General features: G+C 48.3%; 1 protein-coding gene across 1 annotated transcript in view; it reads left to right on the top strand.

Annotated features, from left to right (window-relative positions):
- Nucleotides 1-834: 834 nt before the first annotated feature.
- The window catches only part of PAFAH2 (platelet activating factor acetylhydrolase 2), a 55,036-nt gene continuing 38,463 nt past the window's right edge, over nt 835-17,407 (top strand). Inside the window, exons 1-4 of the mRNA XM_033955631.1 lie at nt 835-958; nt 13,678-13,790; nt 15,528-15,678; nt 15,988-16,084. Of these exons, the coding sequence (XP_033811522.1) occupies nt 13,701-13,790; nt 15,528-15,678; nt 15,988-16,084 (338 nt within the window). The 5' untranslated portion in view covers nt 835-958; nt 13,678-13,700. The remainder of the gene's footprint in view (nt 959-13,677; nt 13,791-15,527; nt 15,679-15,987; nt 16,085-17,407) is intronic.

Below are 17,407 nucleotides of genomic sequence, written 5' to 3'. Positions count from 1 at the left end.
GGGAGGAGATTGCATAAGACCCTGTGGAATTTGGCATCTCATTGGTTCTTAGAGAAACCTATACTGGTGTCTATTTTTGCATAAAAAGATTTAAAATGAAAATTTGCTGGTATTAGTCATTAGTGATGTTATAGCTGTGCTCCACAAGGAGGCAGTCCAAGACAACAGGCAAGAGGATTCATCTGTTGTTGAAGAACTGTAAGTGACAAACAAGTTGCCTTTGGTGGGAGGCTGGAAATCAGAAGCAGCCCCTTTCTAGTCAGAAATGGATTGCCACAAATAACTCTTCCTGAAAAGCCTTCTTTGGATCCGGGAAGAGTGTGGGACCATGACTGGGACCAGCAATTGCTTGTATCTCTCCTCTCTCATCCACCCCCCCCCCCTTCCCCTATCTCTCTGCTTCTCAACCTCTGCTCCCTTCCTTCCTGGTATCTCTCTCTCTTTCTGAAACTCACCCCCACCCCAACCCAGTCCCTCCCCACCTCAACCCAGCCCAATCTCCCCCCCCCCTTCCTTCCTGGTATCTCTCTTTCTGAAATTCACCCCCCAACCCAACCCAGTCTCTCCCCCCTTCCTTCCTGGTATCTCTCTCTCTTTCTGAAATTCACCCCCCAACCCAGTCTCTCCCCCTTCCTTCCTGGTATATCTCTCTCTCTCTTTCTGAAATTCACCCCACCCAACCCAGTCCCCCCCCCCTTCTTCCTGGTATCAATCTCTCTTTCTGAAATTCACCTCCCCAACCCAGTCTCTCGCCCTACCCCGGTGCGCGTTCTCTCTCTTCCTCACCCTCCCTTCCCAACTGCAGCACACAAGCTCCTTCCCATCGCTGCGCCCCGCCCTTCCTACTTCCGGCTTGCGCCCCGCCGGCAGCCGGAAGTCGCGTGAAAGGAGGGCGGGATGCGGAAGAGCCGAAGTTAAAAAGAGTTGCCGCCGGCGACGTCAACGACGAATTTGGAAAGTAGGACCGGGGGAAGGGAAGGGAAGGGAGGGAGAGCCGGTCCGTGCTTTGGGAACGGACGCAGAGGGCGGTAGCAGTCCCGGGAAGCAGACGAGAGAGTTGGCGGCTCACGGAGGCCAAACGTCGGGGTTCCCGACATGAATATGCATGAGACCTATTAGCATAGCATGAAAGCAGTGCATGCATATTCATGGGGGAAATCCTGACCCCTCCCCCCCGGCCCTCGAGGACCGACACCCCAGGGCTCGGCTGCTGCTAATACTAAAAGGGTGCCCAAATGTAGATTCTCCCCCCACCCCACCCCTCAATGCTGGACCAGGATTTTGGCGCCCTTTAGTGAGGCACCTGGCCCGTAGGTTAAACCGACCTTAGGGGCCACCACCCTAACAATGGTTTTTCACACTATCGGCAACCAAAGATTTGGGGTGGGGAGTTCCCTCCAATCAAAAAAAAAAAAATTCCTCTACCCCCTGGTGCCAGCGCTGAGGGTACAGGGGGTACGTGAGAATACCCCCAGTACATAGGAGCCAGCTCTGTGGGCGCTTGAGCACCCCCAATATTAAGCAAACTCTCTGACAGTGTCCAGGGAGGGGTATTTTCCATTGGGGTTTAGCACCCCATTATTAAGCAAACTCAATCAGCTGTGTTGAGTTTTGCATTGCCCCTGGTTTTGAAAAGTTGATTTCCATGGTCAGTGAACATAGGGTTACCATAGGGCAGGGCTGCCCAAGTCCGGTCCTCGAGATCTACTGGCAGGCCAGGTTTTCAGGATATCCACAATGAACATGCATGAGAAAGAGATTTGCATACCAAGAAGGCAGTGCAGGCAAATCTCTCTCATGCATATTCATTGTGGATATCCTGAAAACCTGGCCTGCCAGTAGATTTCGAGGACCGGACTTGGGCAGCCCTGCCATAGGGCTCCAGGATGGATGGATTGAGATGTCTGGCTTTTACTTCCAGTTGTTTTCAATAGAAGTAAAACCCAGATGGCTCAATGTGTCCACTTTTTTCCTGGAGCCCTATGGTAATCCTAAATGGACTGCTCTCCCCCTTTGAAAAGGCATCGTAATGAGTTTATAAAACTGACATTGCCTCTTTCCAAATCTTCCTGATAATGATGTAAATTTGAGACACCATGAAACCTCCATTCAAATACCATTATTAAAGCTGTCACTTGTTCTTGGAGCATGTGTGAGATGCTACATGTATCCTTCTCAGCCTTTGGGTTAAGGTTGTCAGGTCTCAGCCATAAGATTGGGATGATCTTTTGGGTGAGAATGAAAGCCTGAAAGATGGGAGAGCAATGCTAACACTCTACTGCTTTGACCCTATTGGGCAAATAGTGGAGGCTATCACTATTGCTAACCTAAACTAAACCTTAAATTTGTATACCGCATCATTTCCATAAAGATAGAGCTCGGCATGGTTTACAGGTAATTCAATAAATGAGGGAAGGATATAATAAGAAATTAGAGGTTATGAAGAGGATAGCTAGCTTTACATTTTCAATAGATAGCTTTACGTTTTGGAGAAAAGCCAGGTTTCCAGATGCTTTCGGAATAATTGGAATGAGCCTAGGTCCGCAGCGGGGTAGGGAGGTTGTTCCAAAGCTCAGTGAATTTGAAAAGGGATTTCCCTAATTTACTTGCATACATGAAGTCTTTTAACAAGGGGAAAGATAGTTTGAGTATGTTGGTGGATCTGATAGTGTCAGGTCTCGAAGAATTCCAGATTAGTGGGATTAGGGGAGGAAGAATGCCATGTAGGATCTTGAAAATTAGGCAGGTACATTTAAAGTGAATCCTAGAAATCACCGGAAGCCAGTGAAGTTTTGACAGAAGTGAGGAAACATGATCGAATTTGCTTTTTGTGAAGATAGAAACATAGAAAGATGACGGCAGATAAGGGCCATAGCCCATCAAGTCTGCCCACACTATTTACCCACCCTCTTAAGTCTACTGACCCCCTAAAGAATAATTGTAATTATACTGTCACTCTACTGACCCGCTCATTCAGTCCTAGTGACCCTATCCCTTGGCATGACCTCGTAGGGATCCCACATAGGTATCCCATTTGTTCTTGAAGTCTGAGATGCTGCGTGCCTCGACCACCTGCACTGGAAGCTCGTTCCAATGCTCAATCACTCTCTCCGTGAAGAAGTATTTCCTGGTGTCTCCACGAAACTTCCCTCCCCTGAGCTTGAGCGGATGTCCTCTTGTGGTCGAGGGTCCCCTGAGAAGAAAGATATCATCTTCCACCTCTACCCGTCCCGTGATGTACTTAAATGTCTCAATCATGTCTCCCCTCTCCCTACGCTCCTCGAGAGTGTAGAGCTGCAATTTGCTCAGTCTTTCTTCATACGGGAGACCCTTTAGCCCCGAGACCATCCTGGTGGCCATCCGCTGAACCGATTCAACTCTGAGCACATCCTTACGGTAATGTGGCCTCCAGAATTGAACACAGTATTCCAGATGCGGTCTCACCATGGCTCTGTACAGTGGCATCATGACTTCAGGTTTCCTGTTGACGAAGCTTCTCTTGATACAACCTATCATTTGCCGTGCTTTAGATGAAGCCTTCTCCACTTGAGTGGCTGCTTTCATGTCAGCACTGATGATTACTCCTAAGTCTCGTTCTGCCGTAGTCCTGGCTAAAGTTTCTCCATTCAGGGTGTAAGTTCTGCAAGGATTTCCGTTGCCGAGATGCATGACCTTACATTTCTTGGCGTTGAAGCCCAGCTGCCAGATCAAGGACCAACTTTCTAAAGTACGCAGGTCTTGCTCCATAGCATCCTGAAGATTACAGCCGTTTACTACATTGCATAGTTTGGCGTCATCAGCGAATAAGGTTACCTTGCCTTGGAGCCCTTGAGTCAGATCCCTAATGAATATGTTGAAGAGGAGTGGGCCCAGGACCGAACCCTGTGGCACTCCGCTGGTCACCTCCGACATTTTAGAAAGGGTACCGTTGACCACCACCCTCTGAAGTCTGCCACTAAGCCAATCTTTAACCCATGCAGTTAGAGTCTCTCCTAATCCCATAGATTTCATCTTGTTCAGCAGCCTGCGGTGTGGGACGCTGTCAAACGCTTTGCTGAAGTCCAGGTACACGACGTCCAAGGACTCTCCTGAGTCTAGTCTTCTTGTTACCCAGTCAAAGAAGCTTATTAGATTGGACTGGCATGACCTACCCTTGGTGAATCCATGTTGGCTGGGATCCCGGAGATTACCCTCGTTCAGGATTGTATCTAATTTGTACTTAATTAGTGTTTCCATGAGTTTGCACACTATTGAGGTGAGGCTTACCGGTCTATAGTTCGCAGCCTCAGCCTTGCAACCCTTTTTATGTAGAGGAACGACGTTGGCTGTTTTCCAGTCCAACGGAACTTTCCCCGTACTTAGTGAGAGATTGAAGAGCACCGCCAACGGTTCTGCCAGGACATCTCTCAATTCTCTGAGCACTCTTGGGTGTAAATTGTCCGGTCCCATGGCCTTGTTTACCTTTAGCCTTGCCAGTTCGTTGTAGACGTCCCCAGGAGTGAACTCAAAATTCTGAAACGGGTCATCCACGTCTTGTATTATCATCAACTGTGGTCCGTGTCCCGGTGCTTCGCAGGTGAAGACTGAGCAGAAATATTCATTTAGTAGTTCTGCTTTTTCTGAATCCGCCACCGCGTAGTTTATCCCAGGACAAGCAGGCATGATATTCTCACATGTGGGTGACGTCATCTACGGAGCCCCAGCGCGGACAGCTTTTCAAGCAAACTTGCTAGAAGTTTCAAGTTTGCACACTGCACCACGCATGTGCATGCCTTCTCGCCCACTAGAGGGCGCATCCCACCTCGTGGTCCTCAGTTCAATTTTTTCCGCGGAGCCAGAAAGCCCTGTGGATCTGAGCTCCAGTGTATTGCCTTCTAGCTGCCGCGTTTCGTTGTTCTTTTATTTGAATAAGTTCGCGGTGCTGCTTTCTTGTCTTTTCGTTTCTTTTCTTTTCAAAAAAAAAAAAATATATATTTTATTTTTCGTTGGGCTCCGGGGGCTCCCGGAAGCCGTGGACGCGGGACGTCGGTCGTTCCCGGCCTTCTTCTTCGTTGATGTCCTGTCCTGTTACGGGATTTAAAAAGTGCAGCCGGTGTGAGAGGTTACTTTCCATCACTGACCCTCACCGGTGGTGCATTGTCTGTCTTGGGCCGGATCATCCGACAGCGTCGTGTGATCGCTGTGCTACTTTCCAAAACAGAGCCCTCCGTCGCCGTAAGGCCAGAATGGCGGAATTGTTCGCCGTCGACACGCCGCCTAAGGCCTCGACGTCGGCCTCGGCCTCGGCCCCGGCCTTGACCTCGGCCTCGGCGTCCTCGGGGGCCTCGGCTTCGCCTCGGCCCTCGTCTTCGAAGGCGTCTACAGGGAAGCCGGCTTCGGGTAAGTCCTCTGTTCCATCCCCTTCAGCAAAGAAGCCATCTTCTACTCAGGCTAAGGCGGGTGGGTCGACCCCGGCCCCGCCTCGGACCTCGACTTCGCACACCCCGAGGGAATACTCGAGACCGAGGTCGCCCTCCAGGGAGTGTGCTCCGGACTCGGAACTCCCCACCTTCGTGGGGATTCCGGCCTTCCAGGAACTCCTTCGAGCCCTGATTTCATCGGAGCTGACGGGGGCCCTGGAAGTGTTGCAGCGGGCTGCGGTTCCGGCGGCCTCGACCTCAGCCGGGGCGCCTTCGGTCTCTCCTCGACTTCGGGAGCCCCGGCCTCGGTGACCTCGGTCTCGGGTACTGTGGCCCCCTTAACCTCGGTCTCGGCCCCGCCCATGTCCTCGACCTCGGGGGGGCCGCCTGAGCGGAGTGTGAGGCCCAAGGAAAAGTTGCGCAGAGTGCGCCGTCTTTTCTCCTCTTCCTCGGGGTCTTCCCGGGACGCCTCGCCCTCGACGCGACCTCGGACGAGGCGCCGACCGAGGAAGTCTAAGCGGCCGCGAGGCTCGCCTCGGCACGATCGTTCCTCGCCGCTCAGGGGCGAGGCGCTGCAGGTGTCGGAGTTGCGCCTCGACAACCCGAGGCTCCTCCGATCACCTCATGGGAAGTCTTCCCGTGCCGCCTCGCCGAGGAAGTGGGAGAGTGTCCCCCGGACCCCGGGGTCCTCACCCAAGGGTTCTGCGAGGCGGAGAATTTCTCCTTCCCCCTCGAGGGCCTTGGAGAGGGGATCCTGGGACTCGGGGTCAGTTAGGGATCCTCATTATTCCCATGAGGCCTCTCCCCTCTCCTCGGTGGGGCGGTCGAGAACCCCGTCTCCCCCGGCCAGGCCGTCCTCATTTTCCTCCTTTGTTCAGGACATGGCCCGAGCCCTGGGGTTAGACCTGATGGTCGGTTCTCAATACTCCAAAGAATTTTTGGAGGAACAGGACCTTCCCACTCCTCCTAGAGAGGTGCCTAGGCTCCCCCTCAACAGAGTCCTTCTGCAGACCTGGTTGAAGAACTTGTCAAACCCTCTTACAGTCACGTCTGTGCCTTCCAAAATGGAAGCGAAATATAGGACGGTGCCCCCTAAAGGGTTCGAAAAGGCGCAGCTCTCCCACCAGTCTCTTCTGGTGGAGTCTGCCCTTAAGAAATCACAGCCCTCACGGGTTTCTGCGGCGGTTCCACCCGGCAGGGAGGGGCGGACCCTGGACAAGTTTGGCCGTCGCCTCTATTCAAATTCCCTGATGGCCACCAGGGTTCTAAATTACGCCTTCACCTTTTCCTCCTATTTGCGTGGCATGGTGAAGGACCTTCCTCAATATCGAGACTCGTTACCGGACTCCCAGAGAGCAGGATTCGATAAGTTTATGTCCAACCTGTCTCAATTGCGGTTGTACCTATTTCATGCGGTGTATGACGCATTTGAGCTGGTTTCGAGGGTGTCGGCCTTCGCAGTGGCCATGCGCCGCTTGGCCTGGCTTCGCACCCTCGACATGGACCCAAACCTGCAGGAACGTGCTTCGGGCGGTCGAACCGGTCCCCCAGGACCAGCGGGGTACGGGGTTTTACTCCCGTTACTTTTTGGTTCCAAAAAAGACCGGGGACTTGCGCCCCATACTGGACCTCAGGAAGCTCAACAAATTCCTGGTCCGGGAGAAGTTTCGAATGCTGTCTCTCCCGGTCTTATATCCTCTTTTGGAGGAGGGGGACTGGATGTGCTCCCTCGACTTGAAGGAAGCATACACCCATGTTCCGGTGCATCCCGCCTTCCGAAGATTTTTACGATTCCAGGTGGGGGATTTGCACCTACAGTACAGGGTCCTGCCCTTCGGCCTGGCTTCATCTCCACGAGTCTTCACGAAGTGCATGGTGGTGGTTGCGGCAGCCCTGAGGTCTCGTGGACTTCATGTGTTCCCTTACCTGGACGATTGGCTTATCAAAGCCCCGACCAGGGAGGGGGTTATCTCAGCGACCCGACGGTCTATTGCCTTCCTGCAGAGCCTCGGGTTCGAGATAAACTTTCCAAAATCTCAGTTGTGCCCGGCTCAGTCTCTTCAATTTATAGGCGCGGTGCTGGACACGGTGCGCCTGCGCTCCTACCTCCCGCCCCAGCGGTTGGAAGCCTTGGTCCGGATGGGCCGTCAGGTTTCTCAACTATCGATGGTGTCGGCCCACCGCATGATGATACTGCTCGGGCATATGGCGTCGACGGTCCACGTCGCTCCGTTTGCCAGGCTGCATCTGAGGATCCCACAATGGACCCTCGCTTCCCAGTGGCGTCAGGAGTGCGATCCAGTGTCTCGCCTCATTGCGGTGACTCCGCTTTTGCGGAAATCGCTGCGTTGGTGGACAAACTCTTCACATCTGTCCAAGGGTTTACTGTTTCTCACCCCTCCGTTTCGCAAGGTTCTGACCACAGACTCCTCGGAGTACGCGTGGGGAGCCCACATCGACGGTCTTCGCACGCAGGGCCTGTGGTCTGCCGAGGACCGTCGGTGTCACATCAACGTACTAGAGCTTCGAGCCATCTTTCTAGCACTCCGAGCATTCGTTCACATAGTGCGGAATCAGGTTGTCCTCGTCCGCACGGACAATCAAGTGGCAATGTACTATGTGAACAAGCAGGGTGGAACGGGCTCTTGGCCCCTCTGCTCGGAGGCTCTTCGCCTTTGGGAGTGGGCGGTCTCCCGGAACATCTTCCTTCGGGCGGTCTACATCCAAGGAGAACTGAATTGTTTGGCAGACAAACTCAGTCGACTTCTGCAACCGCACGAGTGGACTCTACACTCCGCAGTTCTGTGCGAGGTTTTCGCTCGCTGGGGAACGCCACAGGTGGATCTGTTTGCCTCACCGGAGACCCACAAACTGCCCCTGTATTGTTCTCGGACGTACTCGCGGGACCGTCTGGAGGCCGATGCCTTTCTTCTCGATTGGGAGGGGAGGTTCCTGTATGCGTTCCCTCCTTTTCCTCTGATCATGCGAACGTTAGTACATCTGAAATCGTCCACGGCCACGATGATTCTCATCGCACCTCGGTGGCCGCGTCAGCACTGGTTCTCCCTACTACTTCAGCTCAGTGTCAGGGAGCCTCTTCTTCTGCCTGTGTTTCCTTCTCTGCTGTCACAGAGTCAAGGATCCATGTTACATCCCAATCTGCAGTCATTACACCTGACAGCCTGGTTTCTTGCTCCCTAACTGCGCCTGATCTGTCTCAATCGGTGAGGGAGGTATTGGAAGCCTCACGCAAGATTTCGACGAGGCTTTGTTATTCGCAGAAATGGACCAGGTTCTCTACCTGGTGTTCGTCTTTTCACCTGGATCCGGTGTCGGTTCCGGTGTCCTCGGTTTTGGACTATTTATTCCACCTGTCGCACTCTGGCCTGAAAACCACTTCGGTGCGTGTTCATCTTAGTGCTATTTCTGCCTTCCATCAACATCTGGATGGCCGCCCTCTGTCGCTCCATCCTTTGGTGACACGCTTCATGAAAGGGTTACTCAGGGTTTGTCCCCCTCTTAAGCCTCCTTCAGTCGTGTGGAATTTGAATGTGGTTTTGGCTCAACTGATGAAACCTCCTTTTGAGCCACTCAACAAGTCTCTCTTGAAATTTCTGACTTGGAAGGTGGTGTTTCTGATTGCCCTCACCTCCGCTAGGCGGATTGGGGAGTTGCAAGCCTTGGTTGCGGACCCTCCTTTCACTGTCTTCCATCATGACAAGGTGGTTCTCCGCACCCATCCTAAGTTTGTACCTAAAGTTGTTTCTGATTTCCACCTCAATCAGTCCATTGTCCTTCCTGTGTTCTTTCCTAAGCCCCACTCCCATCCTGGCGAGACGGCGCTTCACACGCTTGACTGTAAGAGGGCGTTGGCATATTACCTTCAACGCACCAGGTCTCATCGGAAGGTTCCTCAATTGTTTTTGTCCTTCGATCCCAATCGATTAGGGCATCCGGTTTCCAAGCGCACTCTGTCTAACTGGTTGGCTGCTTGCATTTCCTTTTGCTATGCTCAGGCTGGACTTCCGCCCCCGGGTCGAGTCACGGGGCATAAGGTCCGAGCGATGGCAGCTTCAGTGGCTTTCCTCCGATCCACTCCTATGGAGGACATATGTAAGGCTGCCACTTGGTCTTCGGTTCATACGTTCACCTCTCATTACTGTCTGGACTCTTTATCCAGGAGTGACGGCCGGTTTGGCCAGTCAGTTTTGCAAAATCTGTTTTCCTAAATTGCCATCCTCCCACCTGCCCTTTTTTAGTTGGCTTGGAGGTCACCCACATGTGAGAATATCATGCCTGCTTGTCCTGGGATAAAGCACAGTTACTTACCGTAACAGGTGTTATCCAGGGACAGCAGGCATATATTCTCACAACCCGCCCGCCTCCCCGGGGATGGCTTCTATGCTAGTTATGGAACTGAGGACCACGAGGTGGGATGCGCCCTCTAGTGGGCGAGAAGGCATGCACATGCGTGGTGCAGTGTGCAAACTTGAAACTTCTAGCAAGTTTGCTTGAAAAGCTGTCCGCGCTGGGGCTCCGTAGATGACGTCACCCACATGTGAGAATATATGCCTGCTGTCCCTGGATAACACCTGTTACGGTTAGTAACTGTGCTTTCCGTCCGGTTGTCTAAGGCGTACTATACCGTCTGTGTTCCTTTTCCTATCGCTGATATACCTAAAGAAGGATTTGTCCCCTTTTTTAATGTTTTTTGCCAGAGTTTCTTCCACTCGACGTTTGGCCTCCCTAACTGCTGTTTTGACCGCTGCAGATCTGGTCTTATATTCTACTTTAGTTTCTCTTCTCTGGGTGCGTTTGTAGGAAAGAAATGCTTTTTTCTTCTCCTTAATGAGGAGTGAGATCTCTTCAGTGAACCATTGGGGTTTGTTGTTTCTTTGCCGTTTATCTACTGATTTTATGTAGCGATTAGTTGCTTCGTGTATGGATGATTTCAGGTACGACCACATAGTTTCCACATTGCCGGTCTCTGCTTGGTCCTGTAGCGTCTGATGAACGTGATCTCCCATACGTGCGAAGTCGGCGCCCCGAAATTTGAGCACCTTTGTTTTTGTAATTGATTTAGGGGATCCTTTCCCAATGTTGAACCATACCATGTTATGGTCGCTGGAGGCTAGCGTATCTCCTACCGAGACCTCTGAGATGCTTTCCCCGTTTGTGAGTACCAGGTCTAGGATCGTCTGGGCCCTAGTGGGCTCCGTTACCATCTGTCTGAGATGTACTCCTTTTATGGAGTTCAGAAGCCTCCTGCTGCTGCTGGTTGCTGCTGAAAATGTCTTCCAGTCTGCATCAGGCATGTTGAAGTCCCCTAGCAGCACAGTGTCACCCCGTAGAGTTATATTCTCTATGTCTTCAATTAATTCTGCGTCCATGTTTTCCGGTTGTCTTGGAGGTCTGTATACCACACCAAGATACAGGCATTTTTTACTACCTCGTGCCAGGTTAACCCAGAGGGACTCCCCGGTATACTTGACATCAGTGATCCTGGTAGTTTTGATGTCTTCTTTAATGTATAGTGCTACCCCTCCACCTAACCTGCCCTCTCTGTCCTGACGAAGTAGATTGTACCCCGGTATAGCCATATCCCACCCATGTGCGTCAGTGAACCAAGTCTCGGATATCGCCACCACGTCCAGGTTGGCATCCCTTATTTCAGTTTCTAGTTCTAGAATTTTATTGCCTAAACTGTGTGCATTAACATACATGGCCCTCCACACTTTGTGTTTGCTGAGTCCCTGTAAGGCTATTCCTGACTGAGTCTGTGTGGCTCCAAGAGAACTGTTTGCATATTGGGTCCTTACCTCGGAATCTGAGTGTCGACTCGTCCCATCAGGATAGTTCCTTTCCACCCCAGTATATGAGTAGGCCCCCTCCCCCAACTTACCTAGTTTAAAGCCCTGCGAAGTAGGCGGGCTAGTCGGTGTCCGAAGATGTTCTTACCTCTGCTGGTCAAATGGAGTCCGTCTGGTCCCTGTAGTCCTTGCAGCGCCTCTCTATGATCCAGGAATCCGAAGTTCATATCTCGACACCATCCTCGTAGCCATTCGTTCGTTCTCAGGATGCATTCATCTCTGGCTCTTCCCTTGCCTCTAACTGGTAGGATTGATGAGAAGACTACCTGCGCACTTGTCTGCTTCAGCCTCTCACCCAAGGCTCCGAAGTCTCTGGCGATGGTTTCTGGGGTGTTCCTGGCAGTGTCATTCGTACCTATATGGATAAGAAGCATAGGAAAATGGTCATGAGGTGTAAGTAATTTCCCTAGGCTGGTGGTGATGTCCCGTATTTTGGCACCAGGCAGACAGCAAACCTCTCTTGATTGTGCATCCGGTCTGCAGATTGGTCCCTCGGTGCCCCTCAGCATGGATCAACCTAGCCACAGGGTTCTGGATCCGCTGAAGTCTTTGAAGATTTTTCTTGGTTAGACTTAGATGGAATTACAATAGGTCAGTCTGGAAAGAATGATTGATCGTACAAGGACAGCAAAATGTTGTTGGTGGAAGCAGGATCTCACTTTCCTCAACATGTGAAGACTAAAAAAACATTTTTCCCAGAGAGTTGCTGAAATAGAAGGATTAATGTTATTTTCTCACTTGTATAAGTGCAACTAACTCCTGATAATCTCTTCTGGATGATGATTTGTTATGCATAGTACATTCGAGGATGTTGTGTTCAATAATTATAGCACAACAAAGAAAATTGGGGAGACCCAATGATCCACAGTTAAAACAGTCCTCCGATGAAAACAAAAACCTGTGGATACAGATGTAGGGTCCGGTTGGATTTTTACCACTGTATTTTTTATCATTGTAATTTTTTCATTGAATTTTCATGTTTTTATATGTCAGTATATAATAAATTATCTCCAGAACATCTGTATCCATAGTTTTTTGTTTTTGTGTTCAATAATTACGCATTTATGGAGTATCATCACTGAGAATGTTTTCATATGTATCTGCCTCTTAAAAAGAGATTGGAGAAAGAGGTGTAATATACCTGTAAAAGATAAGAAACACCTTATCCCCCTCTTAACATTGAGGCCCCCTTTTATCAAGCCGCGTTAGGATCTTTTATCAGGGGTCGCTGTGGTAAAAGCTTCGATGATCATAGGAATTCTATGAGCATCGGAGCTTTTACTGTACCGGCCAGCGATAAAAACCCTAATGCAGCTTGATAAAGGGTGCCTAGACCATTAGAAAGGAATCCAGTCCCAGCATTTAGTGCAGGAGGTGGGGGCCTTTATTCCTTAAAATCCAGAGATCTGCAAAGCTTAAATAAAATGGACATTTTTGGATGTTCAAAACACCAAGGATCTTGCTGTGGTAGCGATGCCACAGTAAATGTACCGAAGCCCGTTCATTTCCTATAGTCTTTTGGTGGATTTACCATGGGAGCATCACTGCCATATTTGTAAAAAGGGACCTAAATTTGGAAAAAAAAAATATGAGTGCTGGAAAATAACATAATAAAATTTTATTTTTTAAAGAAAAGGAACAAAAAAAAAGAGAAAATTTTACGAGATAGAGAATGGGATTTCTCCCACCTTATTTTTTTTCATTTTGGAAGTAAAACAAACAAACAAAAGGTTCCCTTGAAATGGAATATAACAGATGTAGATGTACACAAAACCGATTACATGCTCTGGTAGGTACCATGTAACATAGTAAATGACAGCAGATAAAGACCTGAACGGTCCATCCAGTCTTCCCATGTATGTACATATATTGAACTTTTAGGTGGTTCATTTTATTATTCATTACCCTCCCCCTTTACAAAACCGTAGTGTGGTTTATAGCGCCAGCCACGGCAGTAACAGCTGGAGCTAAAATCCACGCTACAGTTTTGTAAAGGGGGAGGGGGGTTTAATAGTGGGAAATTTCAATCCCAGCAATGTTTTAAGGAGCCAGAATTCTAATATGACATATTCCCCCGCTTTTACTAAGGCGCGCTGGCCGTTTTAACGCACACTAAATGCTAATGCGTCCATAGAATATAATGGACGTGTTAGTGCACGGTAAAACGGCTAGTGCGCCTTAGTAAAAGGACCCCATTATGCAATAGTGATGAGCAGATTTTAAATCTCATCAACATTCATATTCTAATAAGGTTTTAGGATTACAACTCATGGGATATGGAATTACTAGGCAATTTGTTGTCAGCAGATTGCTCATGCAGGAAAGGGTTGAGAAAGGATAGTTTACTTTTGTTTAATGAAAAGAACATTATATATAGTGCTTTCTACTTTTTTTTTTTTTTTTTTAAGGGGAGCTGGCTTGTTGAGGAGCCATGGGAGGCAAGCAGTCACTGGGGCTGCCTCCTGGGACAGGACCCCACCAGGTGGCCTGCACTGACGTGATGGTAGGCCTAAAACGAAAGGTACTTAGACTTCTTATATTTGGGTTTTTGCCAGGCGCTTGTGACCTGGCTTGGCCATCGTGAAGATGGAATACTGGACTAGATGGAACATAGGCTATCCTTAGGTTCTTGCTTCTTCCTCTAATGAGAATAAATTTTGATTCAATTGTGGTTATAAAGATTGCTTTTCTTTGCTTATTGTAGTTCACCCTATCTTCCACTGTATTTTAGTACGTCTGTTATTATCACTGTCTGCGTTTTAACTATGTTTGTTCAATTGATGTTATACGTACCTCCCTCTTTTTAATTATTATTGTAGATCACTTAGAAGTTTTGATAAGTGATTAATCAAATTTTATAATAAACGTGAACCTTGAAACTTCTGGTAGGTTAAAGCATCTAAGAGGTAATATGTAGTAGGTTTGCTTAACAATTTGCATTAGATATTCAGACATAAAGGGGGTATGTCACAATGAATGTTTCACATTTGCTGATACAGTAGAATCTCAGTTATCCAGCACCCATGGGGATTGGTGGATGCTGGATTACTGTTTTTCTGGTTGCCTGAGAGTTACTGAATAATACAGTACTGTTCAAGGATTGTCTGCCAGATGGCAATTCCCTCCCTCCCACCCAAAGCACCAGCGTGGCAGCAGTCCTGAGCCACAACACCCCCCTCCCCTCAAGCCCTGAAGCAGGAGGCAGTCCTGAGCCAAGAAACCCCCCTCGCTTCCTCCTTCCCTTACTTACCTGAAGTGGCAGCCAGTCAGCAGGAAGCCGCTTCCAAAACAGGTTGCTTGAGGACAGCCCTGGCAGGGCCTTTCCTCAGGTCGAGAGGGAGGTGGGGTTCACAGCTCAGGAATGCCGCCGCTTCTACTGCTTCCGAGGTTTAAGGGAGGGAGGGGGTTCGGGGGCATTTTTTTTCATTGGCAATTTTTGTGCCGGTTAACTGAGATTCTACTGTTTGTGGGTACTGAAGGAGTCTATGATCTGAGGAACTAGCATACATGCTTACACAAACACCAAGAGGAACTGCCTCTATTAGATCAACAAAAAGTGAACGTGGATAAATATATAAATATCAATAAATAACTTGTTCCACTTAATCAGCTGAGTGTATTATCTCAACGGAAGAAAAAACCTCAAGTTTGCTCTGGCAGGGCATAAATGCTCAAGCCTCCTCCACCCACATCGTCGGCAGAAAATTAGATCAATACATGAGAGAGAATCTCTGCTCTGTGGAGCTTCTAATCTAGTCAGGACTTACAGACCTGAACCTGCAAGAGTTTAATTTAATTAGAAAAGATGGTTAAAGCTTGCAAATGTTTAGGGGTCCTTTTCAGAGATGCAGTAATAATTGGTTTTAGCACACCAAGACCATTTTTACCACAGTCATAAAAAATTCCAATTTTCTAGTTATTTCATTAATGGCCTGTGCTAATATTGCAAATTGACATATAGCCATGGGAACGCGTACCTCTACCGTGTTATCTCGAATATAGATGTGCTAACTGTTTAGCTAGGAGCACCTGCTCCACCCCTGAAACACCTTCTAAACATTTTTTGGACAATATTCACCGTTCAGTTAGAGCGCCCACATGCAGAAAATAACACTGGGCGTTTTCAGTCATTTTTGCTGCATTAGGCATGTGTTAGAACCTAACACAGCTTTGAAAAGGGCCCCTTATTATACAGTTTCGTAGGAATGGCCATTTTTTGGCATAGTTGTAAGTGGGATGCTGTGTTCCTTTTGCACAGAGCTGTTTTTTCAGGCTTTACTACCCCTGCCTTCCTCATGAAAGAACAGAGCAGCCACTCTGGATCCCGGAGTATCAGTACTTCCGTGGACTTGCCGAGTTTCTGAATCTGAACAGCAGATGGTGGGCTGCATTGATCAACATTGCCTATGGTAAGAGCTCACCCTGCCGAGGTTTATCAAAAATTCATTATTACCAGGGCAAGGCTCAGAGCATAAAGTGTACACTAGTCATTATTAATCAATAATTATTAATTTAATCACGGCACTGGAACAAAGAATCCCACATGCTCATTGGCTGAATGCCGGTGGAAATTGTGTGAGCAGTCTGACTGGGCCCGTGAACCTGTGAATAACTTAGTTCGGCCCCTCCCAAATTGCACACCTTATTAATCATTCCATCAAGATCTTGGCCTTCCCTTCAAGTCAAGCACTTATGAATCTTATTACTTTCTTCCACAGGTTCCTGTAAAGTGCCAGTGAGCTGGAATGGGCCTTTTAAATCTACTGGCTCCAAGTTCCCCCTGATTATCTTCTCTCACGGACTAGGAGCCTTCCGGTAAGAAGCTGAGTGTTTTTGAAAAGTGCAGATTAACATAAGCTTCCAACATGTTCTAACTAATGAATGTTTGCTGGCCAGTTTGCATATCCAGGCAGTTCACGTTTCCAATACAGCACAAGGATAGTGAGATGAACCAACAGCACTTCAGGGAGTTGAGAGGACGAGATGCCAAACCAGAGGGGAAGTTGAGACAGAGGAAAAGGTGCTAATGAAACAAGAGCATGTAAGAGTAGTTAGTCCATCCAGTCTGATCAGTTGTCATTTCTTGGTTTTCTTCAAATGTGGATACAAGAGGATTGGGAGGGAGGGAGGGATGCTAGACACCATGGAACCTTTTAAAATATATCCTATTACGGAGAGGTGGGTCAGGTTAGTTGGGATAGCATATGCTGGGTGTTCTCAAGGACATCAGATGGTAGTGAGATGGGGGGGGGGTACTAGACTACCAGGGCAAAAGCAAAAAAAAATGTCAGCAGCTGGTTTTATGTAAAATAATTTTTATTGAAATTCAATATAAACAGATAAACAACAAAATGTCTGAACAGTACTTTCTTGTATACAATGCAAACCCCAGTACATCCCCTCCCCCAGCGAACCTAGATGAAACCTAGGAACTGCGGTAATGACAATTATCCAATAACGTGAAAGATCAACAATGCAAACAGCAAAATCAGAATATGTACAGGAAAACCAATCAGCTTATGCTACTACTTGAGCTCTAAGACAGAGGTTCTTAACCTAGGGACCATAGATGGGTTTCAGGGGGTCCATGAGGGTCAGATAAAGATTATCATTTTATATTCACTATACAGTACAGCCCGGTACTGTTGGTTTTTCTCACAGATAACGAGAGAGTAGATGTAGTAGGAGTAGATCTGTTTTAATTTGCACAAGAGGATTGCATTTCATAATTGTAAAAAGAGCGGCCATTGTTTTTTGCATAAAAAACCATTTGCATTAGATTGTTTACTTTAAAGTTTAATAATACTTTGTGTATGTCATATATGTATGAGACAATCAAATCTCGATAAATAAAGTACATTATATTAATTGCAAGCAAAATTGAAGGGGGTCCATAGCTTTAATCGATTTCTTAAAGGGGTCCGTGACTCCGAAAAGGTTACAAATCACTGCTCTAGGAATAGGTTCCAGTGTGTAGGGGCTACTCCTTGAAGATCCACCGATGGGTATTGCATGCAGTTTCTTTGGATGAGGGAACAGGTGGTGATTATACAATAATGTGTTTATGTTTATTAAAACTTATATATCGCCCTTTGCAATAACAGCAGAGCGGTTTACAATTTTAAACACCAGGAAAAA

The sequence above is a fragment of the Geotrypetes seraphini genome, chromosome 8 (genome assembly GCF_902459505.1).
Source record: "Geotrypetes seraphini chromosome 8, aGeoSer1.1, whole genome shotgun sequence".
In the NCBI taxonomy this organism is placed as follows: domain Eukaryota; kingdom Metazoa; phylum Chordata; class Amphibia; order Gymnophiona; family Dermophiidae; genus Geotrypetes; species Geotrypetes seraphini.
Note: the sequence above shows the minus strand (reverse complement) of the source record. Positions and strands in the feature narration are given on the sequence as shown.